The 13,796-nt window shown below is 43.7% G+C and overlaps 1 protein-coding gene across 1 annotated transcript; it reads right to left on the bottom strand.

Annotated features, from left to right (window-relative positions):
• Positions 1-859: 859 nt before the first annotated feature.
• Positions 860-4,082, bottom strand: LOC127342125 (uncharacterized). The gene is made up of 2 exons (XM_051368062.2): positions 2,867-4,082; positions 860-1,201 (listed from the first exon to the last, which is right to left on the bottom strand). The coding sequence occupies exons 1-2, from the start codon at positions 3,966-3,968 to the stop codon at positions 1,140-1,142; spliced, it is 1,164 nt and encodes a 387-aa protein (XP_051224022.1). The 5' UTR covers positions 3,969-4,082; the 3' UTR covers positions 860-1,139.
• Positions 4,083-13,796: the final 9,714 nt, after the last annotated feature.

Here is a 13,796-nt window from a genome sequence, read left to right as displayed (position 1 = left end):
CCTTCCATAAATGCACCAGATCATTTCCAAACTTGTAGAGTGACTTCCTATATATGAATCTTATTATCCGGACCATTCCGGACCTCCTCGTGATGTCCTGGATCCCATCCAAGACTCCGAACAAAATTCGAACTCCATTCCATATTTCATATCTACTTAAAACGACATCAAACGTTAAGTGTGTCACCCTACGGTTCGTGAACTATGTAGACATGGTCGAGACACTTCTCCGACCAATAACCAATAGCGGGATCTAGAGATCCATAATGGCTCCCACACATTAAACGATAACTTAGTGATCGATTGAACCATTTACATACGATACCGATTCTCTTTGTCACGCGATATTTTACTTGTCCGAGGTTTAATCATCGGTATCATCGATATTTTACCTCAAGGTCTTGGATTCCGAGACCTCCTAGTCTTTTGGTGGCAAACCACACTCGGGGCTACACGTCCCTGTTAGGCCTTGGGTCATGTAAGTCTGTAGTGGCCTAGGGTAGCGAGAACAGATGAGGCTAGATAAGAGACAGAGTTGCCATTGTACACGTTATGGAAGAGCATATATTGTGAATACCGCATCTCTCAGTTCTCAGCCTAATCCTCATGCTCAGTCTCGATCCCTAACCCCATTTTCCCTCTCAAATTCCCTTCCTAGCCACTTTGCCACAAAGGATCGTGAGTTCTGTGACATGGCGTTACATTTCAAAATCCGAAATGTTGCGCAAAGAATAACGAGGATCCCCATGCTGATGCAGACTCATCTCTCGATCAGCAGATACCCCTGAGCTAACGCCCACGAGAAGCAAACGAACTCAACGAGCTAACACTGTCAAACGTTCACAATAGCTTCATCACGGACAAGAGATAACATAAAGATAGATTACTGCCATACTTTCACCAAAATCCCTTTAGTTCTGAGCCAAGACGGTGAATGGACCATAGCCATAAAATGTTAAGACAAGAACTACTGACGTCTGAACTTAAACAGTGACAAGACAAAACAAGCAAAACGTTTCAGCCATGTCTTTCGGTTCGACGAATGCTGCCCGATAAGACACCATTTTCACTTGATAATATCGTGCATTACTTTCCCTAGTGAAGAAGTTAACCCCAGCTAGTGCATTCTTATTTTCGTCTCACAGACGGAGTTGCTGCAGCTCGGTATTCACGCCATCATTCTCAGTCTCCTTTGCAGAACCTTCAAAGGATAAAGCACATTGTATTAGTCAAGGAATAAAGGCTTCAGCCTGTTGATTGTCTAAGGTTATACAAATATAACAACTTTGTTGTACTGAGGTATAATAACTGATTGATTATGCCTATTCATGACTACAGTTTATAACTTTCTCACATCAACTGAAACTGGAATGAATAAACAGAGAAGCATTCTGATGATATCACAACAAAATATTCTGATACCTACTAGTAGTCTAGTTCTACAAACAAAGAGAGGAAGATATAGGTTTTAATAATTCACACTCATAATCATGGAATCTGGAGAGAGTTTCAAATTGAAACAGTAACATCCCTACAAAATTCAGCTAGAAATTTCCATGTAGATATATATAGTGAATCACAACAGTCTCAAGAAACATAACCTGGCTTCAACGAACTGCATGGAATGCACAAAGAAAAGAATTCCTTTAGCAATTAACTTTAATACGCTTGCTAAACATATCACTTATGTCTAACAGCTGATTCACTATATATCCATATTTTGTCAGATGGTTTGCATAATAGCATGTCTTGGAAACTAAAATGGCGCTTGATTGTTATAATAGCTAAAAATATGTACAAGTGACAGAGGATGATGCTATTATTAATAAATAAGAAAAAGAGAAATGTATGAATCCCCAGAGACGATTTCTATCAGAAATGTGTATGCATATACTGTAGCAGCAATGGAGAGTATCTTTGGAAACAGTAAAAATCTATCTTCAATGTTGGAGGCACAACTGACTCAAGGAGATATATAATAACCCATCAATGGAATACCTTATGGCAATTCACTTATAAATATTGGCTTAGCAACGCTTTGCGAAAAGATTATTGGCAGTGCTAAATTAATACAAGTACGTATGACAGAACTCACTGAAAGTGTCACACCAAATCAGCTAAAAGGAGGTAAGTTAATTAGCAAAAAGCCTAACATGTTCCCCTTGACAATGGACATGTTCTCAGACAGTAATAAAAACCATTCCAAATTGAGAGTATTTGGGAAGTAAGCAGCCATCAATCCTAAGAGGGCAGTACAACCCAGAAAGATCTACAAGATCGAACATTTCAAATGTCCATGGCAGACATACTATATTTGTATAGGCTTTGTAAACAGGAACATGAAAAAGAAACCCTCAATAGTTCATATAGCAGCAGTTAACGATCTTATATTGCCATAAAGAGAAATCCATAGCAAACAGGCGACCATATTGACCTACCCATTTGCTTAAGATAACTAGTAAAGGCTAAATTTTATACTGGAGTACAGGATATATGCTTTGGGCAATTTTTGGCAGAATATGCAATTAGCATTAGATCTGCTTCAGTAAGAGGTAAGAGACCATGCATACATTGAAAAATTGAAATACAAGTGCTTTACTCTGTAAGCTTCAGTTTTAACCCTATAGTTATGAGACATAAGCTCTCCTTGTAAGTTGTGACCATGTTGATCAACAGAAAGATCCTAAACTAAAAAAGCCTGAAATTTCAACATTTACAGCTGACTCTAATCTTTCCCACAACTGAAGTGCTAGGCGCGTGAAAGACATCAGGCACCATACATCTCTGATTTTTGTCACAATGTTACACAGAAAGATGCAATTTCCGATGACTCAAGGATCTACAGAGAAGGAAGAGTAGAAATTACCTGAGCAGAGAGCCCGTGGCAGCTGCCAAGCATGAACGAAACGGCTTGAGACGTGTTCGCGAGGCGGTTCAACCAGTTCGTAGACCTCGCAGTCCACAACCTTGCGAGCACGCACGTCGACGCCGACCATGCGCTCGTCCAGGAAGAAGTAGAGCACGTCGGGGTTGGTGGGGTGGATGAGGGCAAGCACGGGGATCTTCCTCGGGAGACCGGCCGCCTTGAAGCTGTCGTCGTCGCAGATCTCCCCAAAGGTGGCCTCGTACTCCAGCGTCCACTCCGTGGAGTCCGGGTCGGCGAGCGTCCACACGGTGATCTGCGCAGCGCCGCTGGTGTTACGGTTCCTGTACATGTCGACGAACCTGAGCTTGCCGGCGCTGACACCCACGCAGCGGTACTTGTCGAGCAGTCCGCCAGCTTCGCCGTACCGGAGCGCCTTGCCCTCCGGAAGCGGGACGACGGCGAGCACGGGCGCGTCGGCGAAGGGGTCGCAGGTGAGGAGGCACCAGGAGAGGTCGACCCACCAGAGCCTCCCGGAGAGCGCGACGACGCCGCTGGGGCTGAGCGGGCGCGGCGGAAGCGGGTAGGGGACGCCCTTGCTGACCCACTCCCCGGTGTGGGACGAGAAGCAGAGCAGGTCGGCGGTGTCGCCGCCGATGATCATCTGGAGCTCGGCGACCATGTAGTGGCCGTCGTCGGCGGGCGAGGCGACGAGGCCGAGGTGGCCCGGGTGCATGATGTACTTGGCGTCGGGGAGCGCGACGGCGGAGGCGGTCTTGGCGTCGAGGACGAAGTAGCCCGCGACGGTCGGGCGCCAGCTGAACTCCTGGCGGCCGGGGAGGTCGATGACGGTGGGGCCCGTGGCGGCGCCCTGGTCTGCTTTGAGGAGGAGGAGGCCGGAGGCGTCGACGGCGAGGACGGAGGGGAAGTTGCTGGGGGTGGTGCGGCCGGGGAAGATGCGCGGGGGGATGGTGAGCTGCGCGACGCGCGGTGGCGCCGGCAGCGCGAGGGAGAGGTCGGCGCCCGGAGGGAGGTCGGTGTCGGCCGCTGTCACCCGCGGCACTCTCCCCATGATGACCCAGGACAGCGAAGCGGGGGATGCCATGTCGGCTAGCTCGGTGTGGTGTTGGTGGTGGCGTTCCTAGGTGCTGGGGTTAGGGTTTAAGGAATACGACGGAGCGGCCGGCGAGTGCTCGTGTCGGGTCGCGCGGCGAGGTCCGTTGCAGCCTTGGACTGCATCCGCATCCAAAGATCGAAAGTGTGCCTTTTTTCTGTTCGTCGGCTAGTAGACGCACCAAAGCAGAAGCCAGAGGGGAATGGAGGCGTGTTTGACTGAAGCTTGATGAACACCTTTTGGCACCCATCTTTTGAGATTGCCGTTCCGGTGATACGAAGCAGAGCAGGTCAGGAATCAGCCGAATCATGGAGACGGGAACATCGGCATTGTAGAATACAGTGTCAGGTAGAGCGTGTCGTGTGTATGTACCGCATGCAGCATGTACACATGAAAATGTTCGAGTCACACGTCTGTTTGCAGATTTGCATGGAAGAATGTTAGGAGAATATACAATCACAGAAATGATATGCAAGTTAGAAGTCTAATTCTCAGAAATCACATTTACTGATTTGGATGGAGTATATTTTTTACAGTACAAGTTAGTTGGAACTCATATTACATTTATAATTTTTGAATATAGTTTGTATTTTCTATTTATAAGGGTATGTTTTTCAGATTTATTTGACTCTCCTAGAATTTAATTTGAGTTTACGGCCTTTTTGATTCACATGATTCTCAAAATATTGGAATAGGAAAAGAACGCATGATAAAAATCAATGTCCTTTTAAATCCCACATGATTGCAAAACTATAGGAGTTTGTCTCAACGACTATTTGGCACCACATAAGAAACAAAGGAACTGTATAAAGACTGATGCAAAAAAAATTTCCAAAATATAGTAGTACAAAGAATTCCTTAGAAAAAATTCCTAACGGCTTGAATCTTCTGAATCAAACGACCAGAAAATACCTCCATGGTCAGCTTCACGTCCAGCTGCTCATCTTCCAATGGACGCGCGAGGGAGGAGAGGGAGACATGTGCGAGGGAGGAAAACGACGTCTAGGCCGACGCCACACCCGGTCCGACCGGCCGCCACATCGGACGGCCCGGTCTCACGTCCGGTCCAACCGGACGCCACGCCGGGTGAGCCCAGCGCCCACCAGATCCTGCGCTGGTGCCAACCGGGAGGGTGTACTGTGCGTCACCCCGGTGGCCCGATCACAGGCCGGTCCCAGGCCCGGTCACATGCCGGTTCCAGGCCCGGTCCAAACCGGACCGGCCGGTCCCTGGCCCGGTCGACCGACCTCCACGCCAGCCGCGTCCGAGTCAGTCTCGACCAGATCCCGATCTGGATCGGTTTTTTATGTATTTTCTCGACTTCTGGTGGTCCTAAACCCCTATATAAGTGCCCAGGACGCCCCTAAAAATTAGGTTTAGACCACGTTTAAGATAAACCCTAGTTCATAGTTGATTGCTTTGCAACTCTACTGAATTTATACACCAATTCGGATCGATCTGGTGTTTTGCTACTGAAAGTCTTGTGTGATCTGCTGTTCCATTGGGAATTAGACGGATGCAACTTACCGCTTCGTGGTCGGTGGCTACGTGCGCAAGTGTGTGGAGTTGCGAATATCTTGCAGGGTTGAGAGTTGTTGCATTCGCGACAGGGATCGATCGAGAGACTCCGTCATACAAGTTATCATCCACTTCATCATCGTGTATCTCCGTTGTGTTCATCACCACCCCCGTCGCTTACTGAGAAGATCGGGCAACCCCTTATCATCTTGGTATCAAATTTCAGCGTTTCCTCAGTAAGCTATCCACAATCCACCCCATAGTTGAGTTGTGAGTGTTTCCTATCCAGAAAAAGCCAAAAAAAAAGTTAAAGTTAGGGTTTACCATAGCCTTAGATTGCACTAATTTTGAGTTTTAGTTGCTTTTCGTAGTTACTTTTGCGTATCTTTTTCTTCCTTCTAGTAGATTGTCTAGTTTGTGTTTCAATATCATCTAGTTTTCGGTATTTGTTGCTCCGAGTACACATATCATACAGTTTGCTTGTTGATACGTCTCCGACGTATCGATAATTTCTTATGTTCCATGCCACATTATTGATGATATCTACATGTTTTATGCACACTTTATGTCATATTCGTGCATTTTCTGGAACTAACCTATTAACAAGATGCCGAAGTGCCAGTTGCTGTTTTCTGCTGTTTTTGGTTTCAGAAATCCTAGTAACGAAATATTCTCGGAATCGGACGAAATCAACGCCCAGGTTCCTATTTTGCCCGGAAGCATCCAGAACACCCGAGAGCCGCAAGAGAGGGGGCACAGGCCCACCAAACCCTAGGCCGGCGCGGCCAAGGGGGGGCCCGCGCCCCCCTATAGTGTCGGCGCCCCTTCGACCTCCTGACGTCGCCTCTTCGCCTATATAAAGCCCCTGGACCTAAAACCTCGATACGAAAAGGCCACGGTACGAGAAACCTTCCAGAGCCGCCGCCATCGCGAAGCCAAGATCTGGGGGACAGGAGTCTCTGTTCCGGCACGCCGCCGGGACGGGGAAGTGCCCCCGGAAGGCTCCTCCATCGACACCACCGCCATCTCCATCAACGCTGCTGTCTCCCATGAGGAGGGAGTAGTTCTCCATCGAGGCTCGGGGCTGTACCGGTAGCTATGTGGTTCATCTCTCTCCTATGTGCTTCAATACAATAATCTCATGAGTTGCCTTACATGATTGAGATTCATATGATGATGCTTGTAATCTAGATGTCGTTATGCTAGTCAAGTGAATTTTACTTATGTGATCTCTGGAGACTCCTTGTCCCACGTGTGTAAAGGTGACAGTGTGTGCACCGTGTGGGTCTCTTAGGCTATATTTCACAGAATACTTATTCACTGTTATGAATGACATAGTGAAGTGCTTATTTATATCTCTTTATAATTGCAATGTGTTTTGTATCACAATTCATCTATGTGCTACTCTAGTGATGTTATTAAAGTAGTTTTATTCCTCCTGCACGGTGTAATGGTGACAGTGTGTGCATCCGTGTTAGTACTTGGCGTAGGCTATGATTGTGATCTCTTGTAGATTATGAAGTTAACTATTGCTATGATGGTATTGATGTGATCTATTCCTCCTACATAGTGTGAAGGTGACAGTGTGCATGCTATGTTAGTACTTGGTTTAGTCGTGTTGATCTTTCATGCACTCTAAGGTTATTTAAATATGAACATCGAATATTGTGGAGCTTGTTAACTCCGGCATTGAGGGTTCGTGTAATCCTACGCAATTAGTGGTGTTCATCATCCAACAAGAGAGTGTAGAGTATGCATTTATCTATTCTGTTATGTGATCAAAGTTGAGAGTGTCCACTAGTGAAAGTGTAATCCCTAGGCCTTGTTCCTAAATACTGCTATCGCTGCTTGTTTACTGTTTTACTGCGTTACTACTGCTGCGTTACTACTGCTTGTTTACTGTCCTGGGCAAAGCACTTTTCTGGTGCCGTTGCTACTACTTATTTATACCACCTGTATTTCACTATCTCTTCGCCGAACTAGTGCACCTATTAGGTGTGTTGGGGACACAAGAGACTTCTTGCTTTGTGGTTGCAGGGTTGCATGAGAGGGATATCTTTGACCTCTTCCTCCCTGAGTTCAATAAACCTTGGGTGATCCACTTAAGGGAAACTTGCTGCTGTTCTACAAACCTCTGCTCTTGGAGGCCCAACACTGTCTACAGGAAAAGGAGGGGGTGTAGACATCAAGCTATTTTCTGGCGCCGTTGCCGGGGAGGAAAGGTAAAAGGAACTCATACTCCGGTTCCAGGTAACAGTACTTTTCTGGCACCATTGTGTTTGTGCTTGAAGCTATTTCCTTTAGATCCTGCAATTGCATCTTTTTGTTTCTTGTTTACACTAGTTAGGCATAATGGAAAACAACAAAAATATGAGAGATCTTTATGAACTTTATCTTGAATTAGGACATGATGTGTTTGAAGAGAAAATTAAAAAACCCATGGAACTTTATATGCATGCTAATGGGAATGTTATTAATATGAATGCTTTGAACACTATTGTTGCTAATGCTATGGAAAATTCTAAGTTTGGGGAAGCTGGTTTTGATGAGCATGATCTTTTTAGTCCCCCAAGCATTGAGGAGAAAATTTTCTTTGATGATACTTTGCCTCCTATTTATGATGATTATAATGATAGTAGCCTTTTGGTTCCACCTACTATGGAGGATAAATTTGATTATGATTACAATATGCCTCCTATATTTGATGATAGCTATTTTGTTGAATTTGCTCCCACTATTACTAATAAAATTGATTATGCTTATGTGGAGAGTAATAATTTTATGCATGAGACTCATGATAAGAATGTTTCATTTGATAGTTATATTGTTGAGTTTGCTCATGTTGCTACTGAAAGTTATTATGAGAGAGGAAAATATGGTTGTAGAAATTTTCATGTTACTAAAATACCTCTCTATGTGCTGAAATTTTTGAAGCTACACTTGTTTTATCTTCCTATGCTTGTTACTTTGCTCTTCATGAACTTGTTTATTTACAAGATTCCTATGCATAGGAAGCATGTTAGACTTAAATGTGTTTTGAATTTGCCTCTTGATGCTCTCTTTTGCTTCAAGTATTATTTCTTGCGAGTGCATCATTAAAACTGCTGAGCCCATCTTAATGGCTATAAAGAAAGAACTTCTTGGGAGATAACCCATGTGTTATTTTGCTACAGTACTTTGTTTTTATTTTGTGTCTTGGAAGTTGTTTACTACTGTAGCAACCTCTCCTTATCTTAGTTTAGTGTTTTGTTGTGCCAAGTAAAGTCGTTGATAGAAAAGTTCATACTAGATTTGGATTACTGCGCAGAAACAGATTTCTTTGCTGTCACGAATCTGGGCTGTTTTCTCTGTAGGTAACTCAGAAAATTATGCCAATTTACGTGAGTGATCCTCAGATATGTACGCAACTTTCATTCAATTTGAGCATTTTCATTTGAGCAAGTCTGGTGCCTCGATAAAATTCGTCAATACGAACTGTTCTGTTTTGACAGATTCTGCCTTTTATTTCGCATTGCCAGTTTTGTTATGTTCGATGGATATTTCGATTCCATTGACTTTCAGTAGCTTTGGGCAATGTCCAGAAGTGTTAAGAATGATTGTGTCACCTCTGAACATGTGAATTTTTGATTATGCACTGACCCTCTAATGAGTTGTTTTGAGTTTGGTGTGAAGGAAGTTTTCAAGGGTCAAGAGAGGAGGATGATATACTACGATCAAGAAGAGTGAAAAGTCTAAGCTTGGGGATGCCCCGGTGGTTCATCCCTGCATATTTCAAGAAGACGCAAGCATCTAAGCTTGGGGATGCCCAAGGCATCCCCTTCTTCATCGACAAATTATCAGGTTCCTTCTCTTGAAACTATATTTTTATTCGGTCACATCTTATGTACTTTACTTGGAGCGTCTGTTTGTTTGTTTCTATTTTTGTTTTTGTTTGAATAAATGATTGTGTGGGAGAGAGACACGCTCCGCTGGTTCGTATGAACACATGTGTTCTTAGCTTTTAATTTTCATGGCGAAGGTTGAAACTGCTTCGTTAATTGTTATATGGTTGGTAACGGGAAATGCTACATGTGGTAATTGGTGTAATGTCTTGAACAATGTGATACTTGGCAATTGTTGTGCTCATGTTTAAGCTCTTGCATCATATACTTTGCACCTATTAGTGAAGAAATACATAGAGCTGGTTAAAATTTGGTTTGCATGAGTGGTTTCTCTAGAGTCTAGATATTTTCTAGTGAGGTGTTTGAACAACAAGGAAGACGATGTATAGTCTTATAATGCTTGTAATATGTCTTTTATGTAAGTTTTGATGTACTAGTTTGTGCTTGTGTTTGCTTCAAACAACCTTGCTAGCCTAAACCTTGTATCGAGAGGGAATACTTCTCATGCATCCAAATCCTTGAGCCAAACAACACTATGCCATTTGTGTCCACCATACCTACCTACTACATGGTATTTCCTGCCATTCCAAAGTAAATTGCTTGAGTGCTACCTTTAAACAATTCAAAATTTATCACCTCTGATTTGTGTCAATGTTTTATAGCTCATGAGGAAGTATGTGGTGTTTATCTTTCAATCTTGTTGGGCAACTTTCACCAATGGACTAGTGGCTTCATCCGCTTATCCAATAATTTTGCAAAAAGAGCTGGCAATGGGATTCCCAGTCCCAAATTAATTAACAAAAATAGACACTCCTCCATGGTATGTGATTGTTGGACGGCACCCGAAGGATTCGGTTAGCCATGGCTTGTGTAAGCAAAGGTTGGGAGGAGTGTCATCATAATAAAACTAAAATAAAAAGGCACTTCTTCATGGTATGAGATTGTTGGCAGGCACCCGAGGATTCGGTTAGCCATGGTTTGTGAAAGAAAGGTTGGAAGGAGTGCCACCCAAAAATAAAATAAAATGGGAGCCGCTCTTTGAAGGTTTGTCTGGCAAGGGGGTTAGAGTGCCCACTACCATTCGTTGACAACAACAAACACCTCTCAAAATTTTACTTTTATTGCTCTCTATATGTTTTCAAAATCAAAGCTCTAGCACAAATATAGCAATCGATGCTTTCCTCTTTGAAGGACTATTCTTTTACTTTTATGTTGAGTCAGTTCACCTATTTCTCTCCACCTCAAGAAGCAAACACTTGTGTGAACTGTGCATTGATTCCTACATACTTGCATATTGCACTTGTTATATTACTTTACATTGACAATATCCATGAGATATACATGTTATAAGTTGAAAGCAACCGCTGAAACTTCATCTTCCTTTGTGTTGATTCAATACCTTTACTTTGATTTATTGCTTTATGAGTTAACTCTTATGCAAGACTTATTGATGCTTGTCTTGAAGTACTATTCATGAAAAGTCTTTGCTTTATGATTCAGTTGTTTACTCATGTTATTACCATTGTTTTGATCGCTGCATTCATTACATATGCTTTACAAATAGTATGATCAAGGTTATGATGGCATGTCACTCCAGAAATTATCTTTGTTTATCGTTTACCTGCTCGGGACGAGCAGAAACTAAGCTTGGGGATGCTGATACGTCTCCGACGTATCGATAATTTCTTATGTTCCATGCCACATTATTGATGATATCTACATGTTTTATGCACACTTTATGTCATATTCGTGCATTTTCTGGAACTAACCTATTAACAAGATGCCGAAGTGCCAGTTGCTGTTTTCTGCTGTTTTTGGTTTCAGAAATCCTAGTAACGAAATATTCTCGGAATCGGACGAAATCAACGCCCAGGTTCCTATTTTTCCCGGAAGCATCCAGAACACCCGAGAGCCGCAAGAGAGGGGGCACAGGCCCACCAAACCCTAGGCCGGCGCGGCCAAGGGGGGGCCCGCGCCCCCCTATAGTGTCGGCGCCCCTTCGACCTCCTGACGCCGCCTCTTCGCCTATATAAAGCCCCTGGACCTAAAACCTCGATACGAAAAAGCCATGGTACGAGAAACCTTCCAGAGCCGCCGCCATCGCGAAGCCAAGATCTGGGGGACAGGAGTCTCTGTTCCGGCACGCCGCCGGGACGGGGAAGTGCCCCCGGAAGGCTCCTCCATCGACACCACCGCCATCTCCATCAACGCTGCTATCTCCCATGAGGAGGGAGTAGTTCTCCATCGAGGCTCGGGGCTGTACCGGTAGCTATGTGGTTCATCTCTCTCCTATGTGCTTCAATACAATAATCTCATGAGCTGCCTTACATGATTGAGATTCATATGATGATGCTTGTAATCTAGATGTCGTTATGCTAGTCAAGTGAATTTTACTTATGTGATCTCCGGAGACTCCTTGTCCCACGTGTGTAAAGGTGACAGTGTGTGCACCGTGTGGGTCTCTTAGGCTATATTTCACAGAATACTTATTCACTGTTATGAATGGCATAGTGAAGTGCTTATTTATATCTCTTTATGATTGCAATGTGTTTTGTATCACAATTCATCTATGTGCTACTCTAGTGATGTTATTAAAGTAGTTTTATTCCTCCTGCACGGTGTAATGGTGACAGTGTGTGCATCCGTGTTAGTACTTGGCGTAGGCTATGATTGTGATCTCTTGTAGATTATGAAGTTAACTATTGCTATGATGGTATTGATGTGATCTATTCCTCCTACATAGTGTGAAGGTGACAGTGTGCATGCTATGTTAGTACTTGGTTTAGTCGTGTTGATCTTTCATGCACTCTAAGGTTATTTAAATATGAACATCGAATATTGTGGAGCTTGTTAACTCCGGCATTGAGGGTTCGTGTAATCCTACGCAATTAGTGGTGTTCATCATCCAACAAGAGAGTGTAGAGTATGCATTTATCTATTCTGTTATGTGATCAAAGTTGAGAGTGTCCACTAGTGAAAGTGTAATCCCTAGGCCTTGTTCCTAAATACTGCTATCGCTGCTTGTTTCTTGTTTTTCATGCGTTACTACTGCTGCGTTACTACTGCTTGTTTACTGTCCTGGGCAAAGCACTTTTCTGGTGCCGTTGCTACTACTTATTTATACCACCTGTATTTCACTATCTCTTCGCCGAACTAGTGCACCTATTAGGTGTGTTGGGGACACAAGAGACTTCTTGCTTTGTGGTTGCAGGGTTGCATGAGAGGGATATCTTTGACCTCTTCCTCCCTGAGTTCGATAAACCTTGGGTGATCCACTTAAGGGAAACTTGCTGCTGTTCTACAAACCTCTGCTCTTGGAGGCCCAACACTGTCTACAGGAAAAGGAGGGGGCGTAGACATCACTTGTTTCCAACCATAGACACAGCCTTTCGATATAAGTGACTAGGAACTTCCGCAAAAGAGACTAGTTTTACCGCTCGATAGGCTACTCATTAGGGTTTTGGTGCTTTGCATTATCTGTCGGCCGTGTTACGAGGAGTTGAGACATAAAATCAATTTTTTTTTGAAAAGAAACAAAAAGAGATACCTTGTGCTGCGTGTGATAAAAAGAAAATCCAAAAACAAAAAGTGAAGTGCTAGTAAGAGATCAAGTGAAGGCATAGTTTACTTTCCTGCACCTATGCACCTTGTGCCTATCCCGTTGAGCTTTGCTATCGTCTCTCGAGTGCATTGCAACATATTTCATCCATATAGTTGCATTGCCATATTTATCGCCTTGTGTGAGTATCTTCGGTTATTCTACGGTCAGCGCTAGAGCTTGTTATTGGTGCAAATAGGTAGCCTACCTACAGCTTCACATATATCCTGCTTTTTCGTGTGATTGTTCTTATACCCTTGATATTCACTTCGCTACATCCGTGCACTAGTTTGTCAATCCAAGTGGTAAGCAATACTAATTCACTTTGGAGCGGTGAGATTTACCTTTTCTTATCAGTTTTGAGTGAGTTATGAGAGTACCACCACCGATTTTTGATTTAATGCACTAATCTACTAACCATGTCTTCTAGTGATGCTAAAATTGTTAACTAGAAACAGAAGGATGGAGCTGATGTTATGATTTGGAGGGAGTATGAAGCTCTTCGTAATGAGATGCGACATGAATTCCATGAACAAGACGAGGGACTTACTACTGAAATTCAAAAGGTCACTATGACGCTTGATACCACTACTGAGACTATCAATACAATACAAGTACAAGTGACGAATATTCAACGCTCTATTTAAGTGTTGCAGTTAGCTGTTGAGAACCTGATCCAACAACAACATCAACATCAACAACAACAACATGAAGAAGGGGAGAGTGTTCATGGAGATTTTGAAGAACAACCTGCTGCTGCTGGTCGTGGTGTTGGACGTGGTAACCGTGGTCGTGGCTTTGTTGAACTTGGAGACTGCCGTG

The sequence above is a fragment of the Lolium perenne genome, chromosome 3, assembly GCF_019359855.2.
Source record: "Lolium perenne isolate Kyuss_39 chromosome 3, Kyuss_2.0, whole genome shotgun sequence".
Classification (NCBI taxonomy): Eukaryota; Viridiplantae; Streptophyta; class Magnoliopsida; order Poales; family Poaceae; genus Lolium; species Lolium perenne.
Note: the sequence above shows the minus strand (reverse complement) of the source record. Positions and strands in the feature narration are given on the sequence as shown.

What these genes read in the sequence shown, in the direction of transcription:
- LOC127342125 (XM_051368062.2), bottom strand. Translation starts at nt 3,968, where the DNA reads ATGGCATCCCCCGCTTCGCTGTCCTGGGTCATCATGGGGAGAGTGCCG. An exon ending in GCCACGGGCTCTCTGCTCAG is followed by an intron (nt 1,202 to 2,866) that starts GTAATTTCTACT and finishes TATCCTTTGAAG; the next exon opens with GTTCTGCAAAGGAGACTGAG.